Source organism: Phoxinus phoxinus, assembly GCF_949152265.1.
Source record: "Phoxinus phoxinus genome assembly, chromosome: 16".
In the NCBI taxonomy this organism is placed as follows: domain Eukaryota; kingdom Metazoa; phylum Chordata; class Actinopteri; order Cypriniformes; family Leuciscidae; genus Phoxinus; species Phoxinus phoxinus.
In genome coordinates, this window is record NC_136891.1 from 9,314,324 (window position 1) to 9,333,348 (window position 19,025).

At 36.3% G+C, this 19,025-nt stretch overlaps 1 protein-coding gene and 1 long non-coding RNA gene across 2 annotated transcripts; one reads left to right on the forward strand and one right to left on the reverse strand.

Moving 5' to 3' along the window:
* Nucleotides 1-3,559: 3,559 nt before the first annotated feature.
* Nucleotides 3,560-6,244, reverse strand: LOC307012406. The gene is made up of 3 exons (XR_013800612.1): nt 6,032-6,244; nt 4,609-4,686; nt 3,560-4,168 (listed from the first exon to the last, which is right to left on the reverse strand). It is a non-coding gene; the product is annotated as an uncharacterized lncRNA (long non-coding RNA).
* Nucleotides 6,245-11,475: 5,231 nt separating this feature from the next.
* cited2 (Cbp/p300-interacting transactivator, with Glu/Asp-rich carboxy-terminal domain, 2) lies at nt 11,476-13,857 on the forward strand. The gene is made up of 2 exons (XM_079639377.1): nt 11,476-11,766; nt 11,975-13,857. The coding sequence occupies exon 2, from the start codon at nt 11,979-11,981 to the stop codon at nt 12,645-12,647; it is 669 nt and encodes a 222-aa protein (XP_079495503.1). The 5' UTR covers nt 11,476-11,766; nt 11,975-11,978; the 3' UTR covers nt 12,648-13,857.
* The last annotated feature ends 5,168 nt before the right edge of the window (nt 13,858-19,025 follow it).

Sequence of the window (19,025 nt, forward strand, 5' to 3'; positions counted from 1 at the left end):
GAATGGCTTGAATGCAAAAAAAAAAGGGAAAAAAAAGAAAAGAAAAAAAGTACAAATCATCACAGCTGTCTCTATTTTGTTCTATGATCTTCACTACAATAAATACAAATGCACTGTAATTAATGTACTGGAATGTACTGGAATGAACTAAAAACGTGAATATGGTCCATTTTGCTGGAGAAAAGTCACAATAGAAAATGTTGATATTAACATCAAGTTTAACAAGTTAACTTGGAAAAAAAACTTAACGGTGAGTTAATAACATTATTTTCTGATTTGGTAATCAATATATGCCACAGATGCTGTTCATGAAGCTTCACTTGTATTGAACCCAGAACATTCCTTTAACTTAGAGTACCTAATCAATAAATGTTGGGGATGCAGGCATGATAAAATGCTGATATATAACAGCACACAATAAATGTTGATTCAGAAACCTTTTTTACTAACACATTACACCTAGTTTCTAGCCTTGCAATCTAATTTGTTAGGCTCAGTGGAATTCTGTTGTTGACCCTGCATTTCTGTTACGGCAGTGTGAAATGAAGCAGAAGAGTGCATGCGCCAGGACGGCGGAATTCCACAATCATTTTGCCACGCTGAGCAGAAGCTCACCAGACAGGATGGCAACTACATAGCAGAGAGCAAGACAGTGTCATAATATTGAGCAAGTTTTCAAGAGTCAATGGCTAATACTGCGTTAGTGTGGCATTTGCTTCGCCAGCTTCTTCACAACAAAGGTTTGTTGTTAAAATGCCATTATCACTACTGTCAATTAATGACAGGCCCAGACTCAGAGAAAGCTGCAGGAAACTGCAAGTATTGTACGGTGGCGCATTGCTGCCACATACATCGTTTTTGTCCACTTAATTATGTCATAATAACGAGACGTCGCTAAAACGTCATTTTTCTCATTAAAAACTAATTATTTTCTCGTAATAACGAGATGTTATGTCATTAAAACAACATGTTTTGTACATGACGTGTACAAAATATGCCTTTATACACTCAACTATGATGACTAAATCAGTGCCTTTGTTAAACTTCAGTGCCTACATTTCATAAATAATGTAAAATACCAGTAAAAACTAAATCAAACATTATAAACATGTACTTTAGCCTATTTCCTCAACAAATCCTTCAAATTTAACAGTATTCAATACAAAACAAGAATGAAAAATAAGTATAAAATAAATTAGTGGCATTCATTACAAACAATTATTTATTTTAAAGCCTAAAGTAATTTATTTAAAGCGAAACAAACTGGTGTTGGGCTCCTCTCTCATTTACTTGGATACTAAACTATTATTTATTATGTTAACAATGTTTTGTACTTTACTCATTCCCCAGTATCCACGTTACACAGCATCATTCACATACGCAAAAACATCATTTATGGTCATACAAATAAGAGTATAAGTGTCATTCAAAACAGTAAAGGGTCTATTTTTGTGTACATTAAATACAACAAAACTTTTGTAAAATAAAGAAAACAAACAAGATGCGCTTTCCGTCTCAGTCTCAGTGAACATCTTTCAGGAGCAAGTCACAAAAATGAACCAAAACTCAGCGAATACTTGTAGCACAGATAAGCAATACATTTATAAAAGCATTTCAGGGGACGTTTACACAACAACGTTGTGCTAAAAACGGAAAAGTTTTTTCTTAGTATAGATGACAACGTTATCCAAACGATCCCAGTTCACATGGATCCGCGAAAACTACTAATAATGCTGTATTATGCATGCCAGACAAGTAGTTGGCGATGTCACTTTGTAAAGAAAGATGTGCCTGCGTACATAAGCATTATTTTTCTACAGTGCACTCGAGCCGAACACACATAGACACAAATTACATAACTTATAAAAGAAAACATTATCCGATTGGATGTTAATCTTGATAATACTGTATTATTACTTTGTCTTCTGGGTAAATTTCATCTTCACAAAGCCAGAAACATTCACTGAAATCGCAAATTTAGAATGTTCTCCTCTGATATAAAGTCCCGTTTTACTTCCTTTAAGAAAATGTCAAAACCTTTGAACACAAAGGCTTGGAAAACATGTATCATCCCTGAGTCAGTTTTTCATGATGACAAAATGTTACATAACGTGTTGATTTGTGTAGTTCTTATAACCACTAGTGATGTCCACTAGTTGAAAACGGTGTTTTGTAACTAAGTGTCTACTTTTACATAAGTATAGCTTATTTGATGTTAAATGCATCACAGCATTATTCAATATAAAAACATATGAATCTGGAGATTTACTCATTTAACAGTGTTTATTATCAGTGTTAGGGTAACATTAGAAGTAACGTGAGATACGTTACTTTTTTAAACAAGCAACGCAAGTTACTTTGTTTTCCCATTAATCGACCGACAGCTCTTCTGTCCCCATGTTGAGAGAAATTGGGAGTAAGTGCAGAGGTGTTGTGTGCACTGTGTAAACATGATGCTTATTGTAGTTGTAGACTAAAGGCTGATTCATACTTCTTGCGTCTGACCTACGCCGGCGCCTCTACGCTATAGACTACGCGTTGGTTTTCATTTATCATTATGCGTCGTTGTCCGCGTTGACGCGCAATTACACATGCAGAGGGAGCATGTGAAACCCGAGGGAGGGGTTCAAGCAGACCAATCACAACGCTTGCTTCCGCGTAGAATTGACGCGTTGTTACATTGGCGCGCTACACACAGCCTACGATGTAGCTACTCGCTATGGCGGGAGTTCGACGCAGAAGTAGAAATTGGGCTTAAATGTTAGGAGGCATTTACTCATCTCACTTGCACAAAAGATTCAGTAATCCTCAAATTAAATAAAACAGGAAAAAGTGTAAAGTCAAGATATTACGCACACCTGCAATAATTAAATATAGGCTACTATATTTAATCTCACTTTATAAACCAATTTCTTTGCTGCTAACCTTGAGAAGATCAAATTCAACCAAACTGATAAACAAAAATGACTTAAGATAAACATTTGTTTCTTTTTTATTGCTGATAGGCCTAAGTGTTAAACTCTTATTCTTCTGCAAACCAGAATGGCAACACAGCAGAAAGGTTTGTTTGAGCTGTGCCCTCTACTGTACAGGCGTGAATTTGCATTTCCTTCAGCCTGAGGCTTATTCGTTTCCCTTTTAGTGTAGAAATGCCTTTACATTCGCCAAAAATATAACTTTAGTTTTTAATGTTATTAAAAACAAACAAACAAGCTCAGCCCAGAGGACAGAAAGTAATGCAAAAGTAATGTGACACATTAACGCAATTAGTTACTTTTTTTAGGGAGTAAGACAATATTGTAAATCAATGCGTTCATTTTCAAAGTAACTTTCCCCGACACTTATTATTATTCTAATAAAGACAATAGTGTTGTTTGCTCAGCACCATTTACACTGCAAATGCAAACACTTTGTCAAGTGATCTCATCACAAAACATTTTATACATGTCTACTACTACTGTATATTTAGCTTTGTCCACAAAGATGTTCATATCAAGACTTTGTTTTACATCCAGGAAGTTAGGCTACATGGTTACAGACACACACCATGAGGCTGCTCATGTTTCAGATCTCAAAAATATCTGACAGGTAATTGAGATGGCAGAAAACAGTTTTACAGATCTGCCTGAGGAAACTGCGCTGAAGGGAATGTAACTAGAGGCTCAAATAAGCAGTTCATGCAAATAAAGCCAGATTAGATCTACATTCAACATCAGACATGGGTATCTAAACTACTAAAGCAAGCCTGCTCTGACCTCACAGACAAGCTGGAAACAACAACACTTGCAACTCCATAAATCAATGGAAACCTTGATGAACTGTGGAGGCGTAATTGTTGCAAAAGTTGCCTCATGCCTCAGCACTTTCTAATTGACTGAACTTATCCACACATCTACCATGCGTACACACACCACTTAAAAGGCTAAATGAATTGATTTATGGCGACTTTGTCTGTAAACATCCTGTCTTTGCAAAATGAACAAATGAAGGCTTGAGAGCCCAGTCTGCCTTCCCGGTTTGGGATAGCTGGAATATGGCGATCACACACACGCATTCCTTCTGCAGTCCACCGGAATCGTCTTCCAGACCGCCTTGAAGCAGCTTGTTTGGTGGAAAAGACTCCCAAAAAAGAAACGCCTTCAGTGCAACATGCACCATGAAAACCAGACTGGCATAAAAGGAAATTGCACAAACAGAGGAATTAACTAGCAGTTTAGACAAATTCTCCATGACTCACAGTAACTGCCGCTTAATATATGGGAATGTCTTTAAAAAATAAAATAAAATAAAACGTATGACCACTGACCAAAATAAATGCGTCATTGTCAAGTGTATTTTGTTCTAGAAAAACTGTGCTGGTAAATTGCTTCGCACATCAGTATAAATCAATACACTTGGATGACACTGTAGATGAATCATTTGAAAATATTGACAGACCAGTCAAGCAATGGAAAAGCAATGCATGGTGTCCCCTCTCTAATGTGATGCCAGAATCTCATAGGGGATCTCAAATGAACACTTCTACCTTTAATACACATAAACATGACTCATAGTTCAACAGTTCATTAACAACAACCAATGGAAAATGATATATGCTTGCTTACTTACATATGATATGCATAATTAACCTTCAACATTTGAAAAACACCCTCTTGAAGTGGCCCTTATCATCCCACCACAGCAAATCTAGTGGAAAAGTACAATCAAATGACTTCACAGATCAATGGAAATTAACTAGTTAGGTCCACACACACACAAAAAAAACATATTATATTTGCTATTTAACTTTGGCTAATAAAACTATCGGTAAAGAGTGAAAACTTAAAAGCAGACCACTTAGCCAACATGTTTTGTCATGTTTGAGAAATGAAGGTATGTATAAAGCATGCAAACATCACAGTTCATTATGTAGTGCTGTTTCCCTGAGTCATAATTGGCTCTGGCTGGCTTTGAGATACATGCACTACATCCAATATATAGCTAATAGGAAAGAAAGAAAGAAAGAAAGAAAGAAAGAAAGAAAGAAAGAAAGAAAGAAAGAAAGAAAGAAAGAAAGAAAGAAAGAAAGAAAGAAAGAAAGAAAGAAAGAAAGAAAGAAAGAAAACACAGTCTGAGCTAAAATATGAGAGGGAATAAATAGGTCAATGTCTGTTCCACAGACAGACAGCCTTCATACCATAAAATAAATGTCAGACATTACGTGTGGAAAGGCAAGCTGATACATGCTTAATGCAATAGAGCAACTGACCCCAAAAAAATCCCCTTCATTTGGCCAGCTTATATGCTAAACTACATAATGACCAATCACAAATATTTATATATTTTAATTTGTAGAATATTTACTGAACAACAACAAACTGCAGTTTGTTGCTATCAATCTATCATAGTTTCAAGTTATGCAATGCTATAAAATGCACTTATTTCACATCTGACAACCACTATTATACATACAGCAAATTCTATATGCAAGCAAAGGCTTACGAGGCATTATAGCCTACTTAATTACCGGTATTTAATTTTGGAATAGCTATAATAAACAGAGGATTTAAGGAATCTACATGTATATAATATTTTGCCAACATTAATATAACAATGTTAATGATCAAATTAAATAATCACGGATCTTGGCTATGACCGTTATGACTATGAGCAGTGTTGTACCATAGTGGGCGTGGCCATGTGTATGACGTCTGAAACTGCGACTAATAAAAAATATAAAATACATTTCAATTATGTACATATGATAATAATTATGATGTCGATAGAGTACCATGGTAGGCTATACAGTTATGGTGCCACTGTGCCACACAGTATAGCCTACCATAATACCTGATATTGCATATATTAGCCTACTAAATTCATAGGCTAGGTCTATTTCCCCCTGAAACGCCAATAGGCCTAGTACTTCAAAGAATAGGCTACCACATGTCAAACCATGTAATGTCACGTCACGGTACTTATTATGGTTTGTACTTGGTAGGCCTACTTTTTTGTGTTGTTTTAAAGCACATGTTTTGGAAAGAGTGTTTACCTTGAGAGTCGATCTTCAGGTGCACTGCGGGTGTTTAACTTAATTAAGATCTTCATCGCTGGAAAACAACGATGTTTCTGTAAATATCCATATTTTCCCGCGCTCTTTCTGTTCCCCGACCCCGTATTGTGAACTAACGTTAGAATATGCTCCAAACGATCGATTGCAGCGCGTGGCTGAGCGATCCAAGTGATTCAGATTAAAAATCACGAAGCGATTCATTGAAAAGAAAGAACCGAGTCAAAATAGTGATTCATTTACAAACGTACATCGATTCGCCGATTCTGCTTCAGACAGAAAATGCCATATTTGCCATAGGCCTATACTTTAGAGCTCTGAGCTAAAGCACCAGCTTTACATCTAGAATGTTTATTTTATTTAGGCTATATTTCTACAGTTTCTCTGACTTAACCTAACTTTAGTTGCCATATTTTAGTTAAGGTTATATAACTGCGGCAGTGAACGATGAGATGCTCAAATCCCACCCTACACACTCTGAAGGAGACATCAACTAGGCACACTAACTAGGTCGTAGACGTAGCCTATAATGTAAATTTTAATTGATAGTTTATTCACCTTATCATAAATTAAATGTCCATGATTGGTTCAGAATCACGCATGAATGAATAAATATGGCACCCAGTCTTGTAAAGCTGACCAATCTATAAAATCTATAAGCAACTTTTTCCCCTTGGGTAAACAGAAGAGGGGTTTACTGTACTTTTACTATAATGCTCTGTCTCATGAAATGCTACAGGCACAATCCACAGAGTTCTTAAGTTCACAGTTCAATTACTGCTTAAAGGGGTAAATAAAACTATAGGCTAGCTTTTATTTTCTCCATTTCTAAAATGGATGTGTGTTTATAAATTATAATGAAGGCTGACACTCTTTTTGCATGTTATATTAACACAAACAGATTTTACTCATGTATCGTCCAAACCAAATAAATGAAGTAAACTTCTATTTTACAAATTTAAATGTGTTGAATGCATTTAAATGAAATTAATTAATTAAACAACAAAATGTTCAAGAATCCTGTTAATTTAGTCAATTTAGCAATCAGCTCAAAAGTCTTTTTTGAGTTTAATACCGACTGAATGTTGAATTTAATCAAGACATATGGTACACATTTTAGATTTATTTAAATGTGTTTATATTTACATAAAAAGATTACGTAACGAAGTAAAAAGTAAATTTATTAAAATTGGTCAAAAATGAAATGATAGTCAGGTTAAAGATTTTAGGTTTGGCACTGCTACTCAACAAACATAACATAAGATTACCTAACCAATGTTAAACGCTTGTTAAAGATTTTAGGTTTGGCGCTGCTACTCAACAAACATAACATAAGATTACCTAACCAATGTTAAATGCTTGTACTGGACATGCATGGCTGTTCACATGCACAAAGAACTGAAAGCAACAGAGAGAGAAAGTGATTCAGAGTGATCCTGAGATAAGGAACACACGGCTGTTGCATGTGCTGCTGTTATGTTTTCAGTTGTTATTTAACTTGTCATTATCCTTTACACACCAGCATGACTGTTATTGACAGTTCCAGAATTTAAATAGGCTACTATAGGTATCTTGCAACACTGCACTGCACCAGGTCCAAACATTTCCACCTCTTGGCGAGAAATGAGGTTACCAGCTTCTATTATTTGTGCTGTAAAACTCCCATAGCTTACAGTCTCACGTGAGGCTATATTTTGTTGATCCTGGAGCAACATTCATATCTGAAAATTGAGTCTTAACCCTATGCCTATACCCTAAACCTAACCCTATGCCTATAACTTATCATTTCTCTAAAATCAGTGGGAAATGAAGCACTACACCTTGTAAGCCTGTAACATAAACTGTAAACTTGCCCCTCAAATCTGAATAGTCGACTGGAATGTTGTTCCAGGATCCTGGAACATGTTGCACTTGTTGAAATCACGTTCACCCTCCACTGAAGGGTGAAAAATACATTAAACCTTTTTATTTTTATTATGAAATAAATATCCTCAAGATCCTCCAATGAAACTCGGAGTATAGCACGGACAACAATTTACCTGCAATTTATTGTCCATAATAAACCCAGTTCTCTAAAATAAAATCATGGTCCCTGACGGTTTTATTGGTTACAATGCAGAGAGATTAAAAAATATAATTTTTACACCACATAAAGACAGTTAAAAGGCTAGGGCAATAAATTCGATCCAATAAATCAAACTGAAAAAGAAGTCTATTGAAACATTAACAGAGCATGTTGCATTTGCTTTCAAAACAAAAGCTCTCAAATCAATGAGTGTCTTCTTGCGACACAAATGCGCAATAGGTTTCGAACACAAGGCTTAGAGAGTGTAAAGCTCATTAGTTAGTTTCCCTAGTGAGGCTGATTCAGGCATGACTTTGGGATTAAACGGCTGCTGGAATGCTATTGTCTAAGCAGACTCTAAAACTGAAGGAAAACTTGGATGTGTCCAGGTCTTTCTATGCATAAACTCTAAAGATATGGAAAGCTTGATCTCGTTTGACAGAATAAGCAGTGTCTCAAAATTAATGAAGTATAAGCCATTAATCTGATTCTCGATTATGCTTGTCTATATATAGATATTTCATTTCATCCTTATGGTTTTCTCTCTCCTCAAACAGTGTATTATTTTAGATCCTATATTGAAATTAGGAGGGGGGGCTTTTTAGGCACAATTTACCCAAAGGCAATGAATATCTGCCTTTCTAAATAGCACAATGCTCACGTTCACACATCACATGCTGGATGCTTTGTTTAGAAGAAAAAAACTGTTCAAACACAAATATGGCCACAATAGCATTAATTAATGACTGTTAATGGGCCCATTAAACAAATGATCATGGCAACCAATGGTGTAGCTTTCTTGTGAAGACATATACATTATAATTGAACTGGAATGGCTTGTATTTAGAGTTGAGATGCTCAAAATGCATGAAGCTCTAAACAAGATTGCAATTATTTTTGGTATTGTTTCCAGGCTGTTGAATTTCAGAACATGCATTTACTCTCTTATCCGCTCCATCTACCTGGTCTATCAAGACTCGTATTGAGATCATTCTTTAATTTCCTCAAATAGTAACTTACAAACTCACAGTGATAAGAAAAGATGCCTTCCTGGTCGGAAAAGTAAACAGCTCAAAAAAAAATTTCACTTATTGATTTTAAGACTTATGTATTTATGTTAGATGATTGAACATTATAACTTTTACACATCTTAAAGCTTTGGTTTGTTTACATGATTTCTTGAGATCAAACCCACTGTCAACTGTCTCTCAGCAGGAGAATTGGTTTGGACGTGCAGAATGTGAAGATTAGTTGGCAGCACTGCAGACAGACTCGTCTTATCAGCACTCCTGGGATTTAATTGCTGCTCATTTTTTATTTGTCCTGTTTTATGCACTTAAGTTTGACAGTGTACAAAACTGACAGTTAACATTAGTGTTCAAGTTACAGTGTGATCACACAACAAAATTAACAAACACTATTTCAATAAAAGTAGCCGATAGCTGAATTGACTTTCTTAGTTTTTGTCATGTATCCTTTTTATTTTAGAGAATTTCAACTTATACTGTCACCTCAGGAGGATGATGTTCTTTTGATTGTCATTTCACTTGCAGTATTAAACTTGGTCATTGGTAAACTCAATACAAGTCATGTTATGTGTAACACGGGGAGGGGAGTGTAAAGTACCACCAGCCCTGTTTATCTCAATCAGTTGATCGTGTTAATGTAGGTTTGCGCACGCACAACTGCCTTTAAAACCTGTGAAACGTGATTCCATGTTCTGCTCACTCTTGCCATGAACAGAAATAGCCGCAATGAGGTAATGTGTGCAGCGGTGTTGCTCCATGCGCGCGGAATGGGATTGGTCGCGCGCTTCAGGTCCACGTTTTGCACGAGCCCAGATCCATACTTTTGCGGCAAGCCGTTTTAATATTTATTTCAGTATAAAAGTACACTGCCACTTTTTTTTGTTGTAGAAACGATTTTCACTCAGAAATTTCTGATTAACAATAGCTGATAAACATTTTTACACTAGTGTATTTTTAGTTAGTCTAAAAATTATTAGACTAACTAAATTATTAATTAGGCCTACGGCTAATAATAGCAAGTAGCCTAGCCTATCTTTTTTTTTTTACTATTAACTCATTAGATGCTAGCTATAACTACTAGTAGGCTACTTATTTATCAGATACGCATCTATTCAATTTATTCCAGTTTCAGAACTTCTACTGTAGCCTACTGTCTAGATAAATTGTTAGACATAGGATAGGCCTACCAATTTTTGGTTCCCAGAACGCTCTGGGAATGTTCGTTTCTGGTTCCCAGAACAGACATCCTAACCTTCACTGTTAGTTAGCCAGGAAAGTTTTCTTTACGTAAATAGAATGTTCCCTGTTGTTTTGGAGAACGTCCCCCTAACCTTCCAAGAAAGTTCCTTGTTTTGATTAAATAAGATTGAATTTATGCATTAATATGTAAGATTTCGTAACTTCTATCACTGACACTCTACCAAAATAGGTTAACCCAGATTTTATGTTTCTAAGCACCAAATAATAATGACTTCAACACAACATAGGGTTTTTTAAGTGTGAATTTTATTCACAGAATAAAATAAAATTATAATGCATTTGGACTGATCTAATAAATAAAAGCTTCATTAAACTTCAGACATGTAATTCTGCAAAATATAGTTTATGTATAAATTTCATCATTAGAATAATCTCTTGTTCATCACACAAAAACATCTTCAACGTTTTAATTAGTTAACATGGTTATGAAAAAATAAAACGTTCTAAGGTTCTCTTTAGGTTATAAAATAATAAACTGCAGGGAACATTCTGAGAAGGTTCTCTTTGGATTATAAAAAACAACAACATAGAGAATGTTCCACTTTCTTATTTGTTCCTAAAATGGGAACCATATAACATTAGGGGAAGGGGAACGTTCTGTGTTTGCTGGGTTAGACTTTACTTTCAGTTGCTTTTTACTTGTCACATTTAGTGAAAAGTCAGAGTGGCTATTTTTATTTCAAATAAAAATTATATTAAAACATTACACTGTAAAAAAAAAAAAAAAAAATCTAACCTCCCCAACTCAAAATTTTCTAGTGACTGGTCACATCTAAATTTTTCAATTGGCCCAAGTGAAATTCTGCACATTTATTTTAATCAATTTGCAGAATTTCACTTGGGCCAATTGAAACATTTAGAAGTGACCAGTCACTAGAAAATTTTGAATTGGGGAGGTTAGAATTTTTTACAGTGTACTAGTAACACACTAATAAAATGGCACTAGTGTATAATTGCTAGGAATGTTGGAATATCTCATTATTCCACAGATTCAGGAAAATGTACATTTTAAGTAAGCATGTATGTACATTTTAAATACAAAGTATTTAAAATAGTTTGCAGGAACAGCCTCCATGATAATCCGGCTTGCCACAGGCTGGAGTGTAGTCAGATTGAAGGTTGGCTTTGCTCCGCCCATGGCTTGATTGTATATGAGTGCTGACCGAGAAGCATGCAGCAGTTTTTTTCGTAATGTTTTTGATGCGGCGGCTGGCGCTGAATGCGGTCTGTATTTGGAGAGCATACGCTTTTTATTGACTTGGATTAGGAGGGATTGTAAACTCTTTCATCTCTGGGATTGTCAGTTACTTTTTGCTGTTGCCGACTGCGGTGGTGCGACGCACTCAGCAGATTCAAGCAGAGAGGTAAAGGTTACAAAGTTTAGCCTGCTTATGAATGTTTATGACACGGTCAGACGCGTGTGTGTTTACGCGTGCATGGTGCAAATAAGCTTCGCTTGAATGTTTCCAAACCAAATCATGCCGTTTGCGGATTTATCGGCACTATTTTTAGCTACGCGCATTTTATATAGGCTGTTAACTTTTAAATTAACTTTTGCAAACTGTTTTCCAGGGGAATGGTAGACCGAATGATGGCAATGAACCATGGACGTTTCCCAGATGCTGTGAATGGGCATCAGCACTCCGCGCGCAGGATGGGAATGGGACAGTTTTCCAACGCGCTTCCACAGCAACAACACTATAACGTTATCATGGGGGATCACATGCATTACGCGGGAGGGAATGTAAACGCAAACCACGGGATCCGGCATTCCATGGCCTCTGGGAATAATATAAACGGAGGGATCCCCAATGGCAACTTGCCTGCCCGCTTTAACTCCCAGTTTGTCGGACAAGGGCAGCAGCTCGCTGCCAGCATGCAGTTGCAGAAGCTCAACACGCCTTACTACGGTCACCTCACGCATCCTTCCCATCATCACCATTACATGCACGAACTGCACCCCGCCAGCCACCAGTTAAACGGGACAGGACAGCAGTTCCGAGACAGTAGCGCTAAGCAGAACGCGTCTGGAGTTCCTCTGCCTGGCCACCACATGCCTGCAGCAATGCTGCCCCCCAACGTTATCGACACGGATTTTATTGACGAGGAGGTCTTGATGTCACTGGTGATAGAAATGGGCTTGGACCGAATAAAGGAGCTGCCAGAGCTGTGGCTGGGACAGAACGAGTTCGATTTCATGACAGACTTTGTTTGTAAGCAACAGCCCAGCCGAGTGAGCTGTTAATCTCACGACTTTATCCGTTTGTTTTAAATGAGACTGATATTACTGGTGTGTTTTTTTGGATCCGTACACCACAGGGTTCCCACAGTCCTGGATATATCAGGGAATTTGAACAAAGTGTGATTTTCAGGCCTGAAAAAGTCATGGAAATGTGTGTAGTCAATATCAAATTTTCTCTGGTTATGCTCAAGTAAATCTTAGGCAAAAAATAATGTGATTTCTATATCAAAAAAAAAAAAAAATCTTTCAAATTGCAAATGACTGGAGAATTTATGAACAAAATCATATAAATTTGGTGGTCATCATAAAGGGTGGGAACCCTGAAATCCAAAATGATAAACCCCCAAAACACAATAGCCGTGGAAGTGAATGATTCAAGAGCAAACTTTTATCAGCTGGTTCATGCCATTATGTAACAGAAATTGATTTGTTTTGCATGAGGATGGTATGGACACCCAAGAGTCATGCTATGCATCACATACGCAGGGGCTGGAGAGTGAGAAAAGCAAAAAAAAAAAAAAAAAAAAAACCCAGAAAGTCTGTTAAGTATTAATGTAGCAGACAAAAAAAAATTCATGTTTTGTTCCTTCAGACCTCCAGTGATATCAGATGTCAGTGAATGCATATTCTAAATAATGTTGGTGGTTATGTGACATGATTGTAGATAATAGTGTGTAATTGTCTCAATCAGCATTGTACTATAAACTTTATTGGCCATATTTACCAGAACCCTGTGCTGCTCAGAGATTCACTGAACTGTGAGCAGGTGCTTCAAGTTGTTCTTCTCTCCACCCTTTCGACATCTTCTCAGGCCTATGTTGCCTCCATGACGCTTGTGTGTATATCAGAGCCTAAAAACATCTAAAGTGATATGAATGTGAGCGAGAGTGCACATTTACTGGTTACTCTAGCTTAATTGAGTACAGTGTATATGGAAAAGACATTCCGATCCTGAATGTCACAGTCTGGAATGTTGTAAAGGAAGGGAATGTGGAAATATCCCAACGCAGAAGAGTTTCATCTTCATCGGTTTTCAAAATAGATAGACCACTGTGCTTATTATAGTATGCGGTACATGGCAATACTACTGTGTTGAGGCTTTCTAGGAAAGTTTTACAGTATTTTTGTATATTTTTAGACAAAAAAATGTTAATTTATTATATTTTAATTTGCAAACATGAATAAAGCAGCAGAGGCTCATTACTGAAGTCAATGCTCTGTTCTTTTTGGGTGTCAGCATCATTTATGATTCCAAATTTTGGTTATGTTCTTTTCGTGTCAGTTTTTCAATTAAAGTCCTGTTCTAATCAACATATACGTTTGTTGTAACATCATAAATCTGCGAATAACGTGCAACAAGAGTATAATTATTATTTTTAATTTATTCTTAATTAACTCAAGTGAAAGTGAACATAAATATAAGGATATACTTTGTTAGTCTTCTCTTTAAATTATGTAATCTGACACTGTAGGCAGTTTTTTTTTTTTTTTTTTTTTTTTTACCAGAATAAGATATGAACATTTCAAAAAAGCACTGTAGATGTGCATTTAAATGCAAGACAAAGTGCTGGGTAAAGCGTCCAGTTTCACTGCATGAATAATTATCATGCAAATAGGTGGCATTCAGCAGACTTTGTCCTGCAGTGAAATTGAAGCTTCTCAGAGTTGTCAGCTTACTAGTGCCAAGCACAGTCTAAAAACCATCAAGGGTTGATATATGACTGAGCATTAGCATAATTTTGGAAATCATAGCTCATCCTCATTCCTTCAAGACAAGACCTGTATTTAACAATGATATCAAATGTTCTTCCAGAGTTATTTGTAATGCAAATATGATTATGTAAATGATGAAAAATATGTCATATCTAATGTAATATCTCTTTGGAATCATATTTTAATCATATCTAAAATGGTTTAAAGGGATAGTTCACTCAAAAATGAAAATCTGTCATAATTTATTCACCGATATGGATTGATTTTGCCTTTATGAGCTTTTTGGATCTTCTAAATTTGTATTACTTGGGCTTTTAACGGAGGGACAGAAACAGTTTCAAGTATTATAAAAAATATCTTAAAGTGTTTTGAAGATTAACCAAAGTCTTATGAGTTTTGAACATGAGGGTGAGTAAATTATGACAGAATTTTGTTTTCCTCTCTTTAAGAACAGGAGACCTTTCATTACCAGTACACAGACACTGTCTAAAAAAATTAGTCCAGACTCAAGGTTTAAACACTTTTAAAGAAAAACTTTTTTTTTTTTTTTTACTTCTCAATATAAAGTACTAGACAAATGAATCACTTAGGAATAAATTAAAATGATGCCACTTTAATTGTAGTTTCATGGCTTCCCTGTGGTGATATTGACTTATAATGGATGTTTCAGTAATGCCATTTTTAATAGCAGAAACCAACAGGATATCTGCAACCTCCTGCTCCCATGCTAAATGTGAAGGAGACCCTCATGTAAAGAGCCTGTGGAGTTAAACTGTGTGTTTGATGGCTGAGTTCTCAAGTTCCTTCCTTCATTAGTTCTTGCAAAGGCAATTATTCAGAGCACCATTATGTATCCATTACAGCAAGTTAATTTGAAAAGAATTTTAAACACAGCTTATATCAATAATTGAGACTAATAAAAAGGAAATGCCATAAGACTCCCCAATGAATATTGCAGAGAATATGCGGGCACACGCTCTTTCTCAAGGTCTGCCGTCCTTCAGATTTTTTGGCAGAGCTTCAGATTCTGCCACTTCATTCAGAATCAAGTAAAAAAAAGAGACAGACTCGTGGAAGTGGAGGAGAATTAAAACCATCTTATTTGCGACGAGGGAAATTACATTTACAGAGCAGGGCAGAGATAAGTAAGAATGGTAATTACGGAAACACATAGGCATCGTTACTGAGAAACGAGGAATGGAAGTGGAATGCTAAACGCTCCGGTGAATATCTGTCTTCAATAGGAAATCCATTTTGGGGGAAATAATTTGTCTGTGTCAGATTGATATAGGCTACTCTGCTCACGTTTGTAATGAATGATTGCATTTAATCAATGACCCATAAATTAAAACTATTACATACATATTTCACATTGATAAAGAGACTAGTAACTTCAATGACTGGCTTGCTCAAGGAGATCTAGTTTGCACAACATGGGACCGCATAACTTTCTGAGCCAATCACCTGAGCCGTAAAGGTCATGTGACTAATCACTCCGGAACATGGGAAAAAACAGAGACATCAAAGGCAACAGACAAGGAAAAATATGAAAAATGTACATTTTCTTTAAAAAAAAAATAGTTAATCATCTATAATACAAATATTTAATGAATACATACATTTTATGTTTTGATAAAAATTAATACTTTTATTCAGCAATGATGATTTGTTTTATTTATTAATTCTAATGGCGCTGCTGAAAAATAAGCTTTGCCATCACAGGACTAAATTAAATTATAAATTATAATACAACATAAAGCAAATTGTAATAATATTTCACAATATGACTGTTTTTACTATATATAAATAAATGCGAGGCTTCTTTCAAAAATCTTACCAGCGTTCAGCTTTTTAACAGTATGTCAATAAACGCTAAACTGCTACAGTGGATTTTCATCAAAAATTTCATAGTTGCATAATTAAGTCATTTTATATTGTAATATTTCATGATATTGCTGTTTTTACTGTATTTTTTTTTTTTTTAAACAAATGCCTTGGTGAGCATAAAAGGCTGTTTCCCAAAACATTTAAATCTTACTGACCCCAATTGTTTTTTTAAAGGTTGCATACATCTAAAATTATTGTTATTCTGTAGCCTATATTTATTGCCAAAAAAAACCCAGAAGTTTCACCAGAATGCACGGCTGCTTTTAAATACAGATGCTTTTCAAAACCACATCTAACACAGCAGGGGCTAAACTGTCAAACTGACCTTTTTGGTCTTGATCATGTCCTGAAATATCATTTCTAGTCTCAAATAATCACTTTCCGCCTCCTTTTGATATCAATCATCCTGCTAAAACAGTCATGACACTAAATCGGTGTGTAGAACATTCTGTAAACGGGCAAAGGCCAGATGACACTGATCTGGATTGTGACATTGTTTAATATACTAAGTGAGATCCATTATAGCAGTCTGTCAATAGAGGTTCTGCCCTGCTGCTCAGAGGTGAGTTTCACCACAGCATGTTTTTACAGCTTAATGCACCACAGATGCTGTCATTGCACTGCATGAAAGAGCATTGGACACTTACATGGGACCTATCAACAAATCCATTAACATGCTATGAGTCAGACTGTGATAATGCCATTCTAGGGGCTAAAGGGGTTTTCATTTAGGCTTCATAGCATTGCTGCTGTTGATGTCTTCCTCTGAGATGTAATTGTACCTTTTGTACCTACTTGCTGAAGCACTCATGTTGGAGAGTATTTTTCCCCATTCCTCAATGTTTTGAACGAACACGATCGCGAGTGTTATTTTTCTTTCACACATCAGTTCAATAAACAAAGAATTGAAATAGAGTAACATAGAGTCATAGACACATTTGTTAGTTTGACAGTTAGGCCTAATTTGTCACAGTGTCTGGTTGTGTTTCCCTGGGTTGTCACTAGAGGTCCTCGTTCTCACGGTGTCTTTCACATTTGACTTCAATTCCCAGCATTCTGTCTGTCACTCATCAGTTCATTACACTCAGCTGTTTCCCATCACCTTGTTAGATCTGTCTGTGTGTATATATACCCTGGCTGTTTCTGTGTTAGTTGTCAAGTCCTTGTTAGATGTCCTCACACTTCCTGGTTGGTTTCTTGCCTGCATGGTCCTGTATTTTGTTATTCTTGTTGGATTGCTTACATGGTATTTGACCCTTGCCTGGACTGGATTACGCTTTACGGATTACCCCAAATAAATACATCTAACTGCACTTGGATCTGCTGTCTCTCCATTGTGTGTGCCTATTGCTCGAGGACATACTGGCATAAATCGAGTTAAATTTATATTATATTACATATTTATACAATATTTTTCCCTCAAACCAGTGGAAACACAGATTTGAAAGATTTTGTTGGTCATATCAATCACAGGGCATATTGCCTAAACACTAAACCCTAACCCCACCCTTCACCATCTGTGTTTGAAATCGCCCCCATACCCTCATTCACTATTCCCTACATTCCAAATCCACCAATATAGTTCACTTGAAGAAGTGTATGAAAACGAGTGAGTAAATTCGGACACGGAGTGAACCGGAAGTCCTGCTGCTTTTGCATAATTTGTGCTAGCTCTGGAATTATCAAAAATCATTTGAATCTTAGCAAACTGGCTGCTCCAGTAGTAAGATGAAAATATGTATCTTGAACTCTGTCATGGAAACTAGCATGTATAGGCTAAACCTTAATCAAACAATTAAATAATTAATTTAAAAGAATTTTATATTTGTATGGTACGCTTGATTTTTCCATCAAAACAGTTCAGCAAACTTCGCCCCATAGGTGATTCAATGGATTTCATTACTGGTGTCAATCACATTGCTGATTGCCCACACAACAAATACAAACCCCTAAAACCTATACCCTACACTCTAACCTTAACCTTTTTGCAGAAAAAAATCTGCAAACATTGGAGATACATATTGGATTTAATCCAGAACGTCACATCACAATACAGAAAGCAGCGAGGACATCTTGGTCTTTCTGGAACGAGCGATACAAACAGTGAAAAATATGGAAGCTTATTTCTTCCACTGAATAAAAAAAAGAAAAGTTGCAATTTTGTTTTTTTTATTCTGTGGTGGAAACAAGCTTCCATAGAAAAGTCTAACGCAGCTGAACTGCTAAACGCTCTTTCTATCCTGTATAACACATAGCCTAAATATAGCTGAAACTCCAAGTCTAATTAAATGTTCATGACTTGCAAGCTGGGAATGCGGTCTTGTCCTGGTCAGAATTGACTTCTGTACAGTGCCGCATTCCTTTGCTCTATGACTGCGTGCAAATTGCATTAAAGTCAATGCAGAGGGATGTTGACTATAATTGCCTTCACTGTGGGAATGTTGGTTGTGCTCATACCTAACAGTTAGCTCTGAGCCCCCCTCTGCTACTGTGAACCCAGACACCTCCAGTCTGCATTGCAAGGAGATATTGTAGTCTACAAACAAGTCAGTGACATTCAATGTCAGGAGAGCTGCTGGAATGTGTCTTATTGAGAGCGTGAGGAGAAATGCTCTCTGTTAGCTTATGCTACATGCACATGTGTGACACATCTTCCTATTAAATGCTCCTCCATCCTCCCCTGTGAATAAAACACTAGCTGAAATAAGATTTTCACATTCCGAGATCTGTATTCCTCTATCATTTTTCATACGGCATTCTTTGATTCACTAACATGAGAGG

Excerpts from the sequence above, each read along its gene's own strand:
- cited2 (XM_079639377.1), top strand. The coding sequence starts at position 11,979 with ATGGTAGACCGAATGATGGCAATGAACCATGGACGTTTCCCAGATGCT.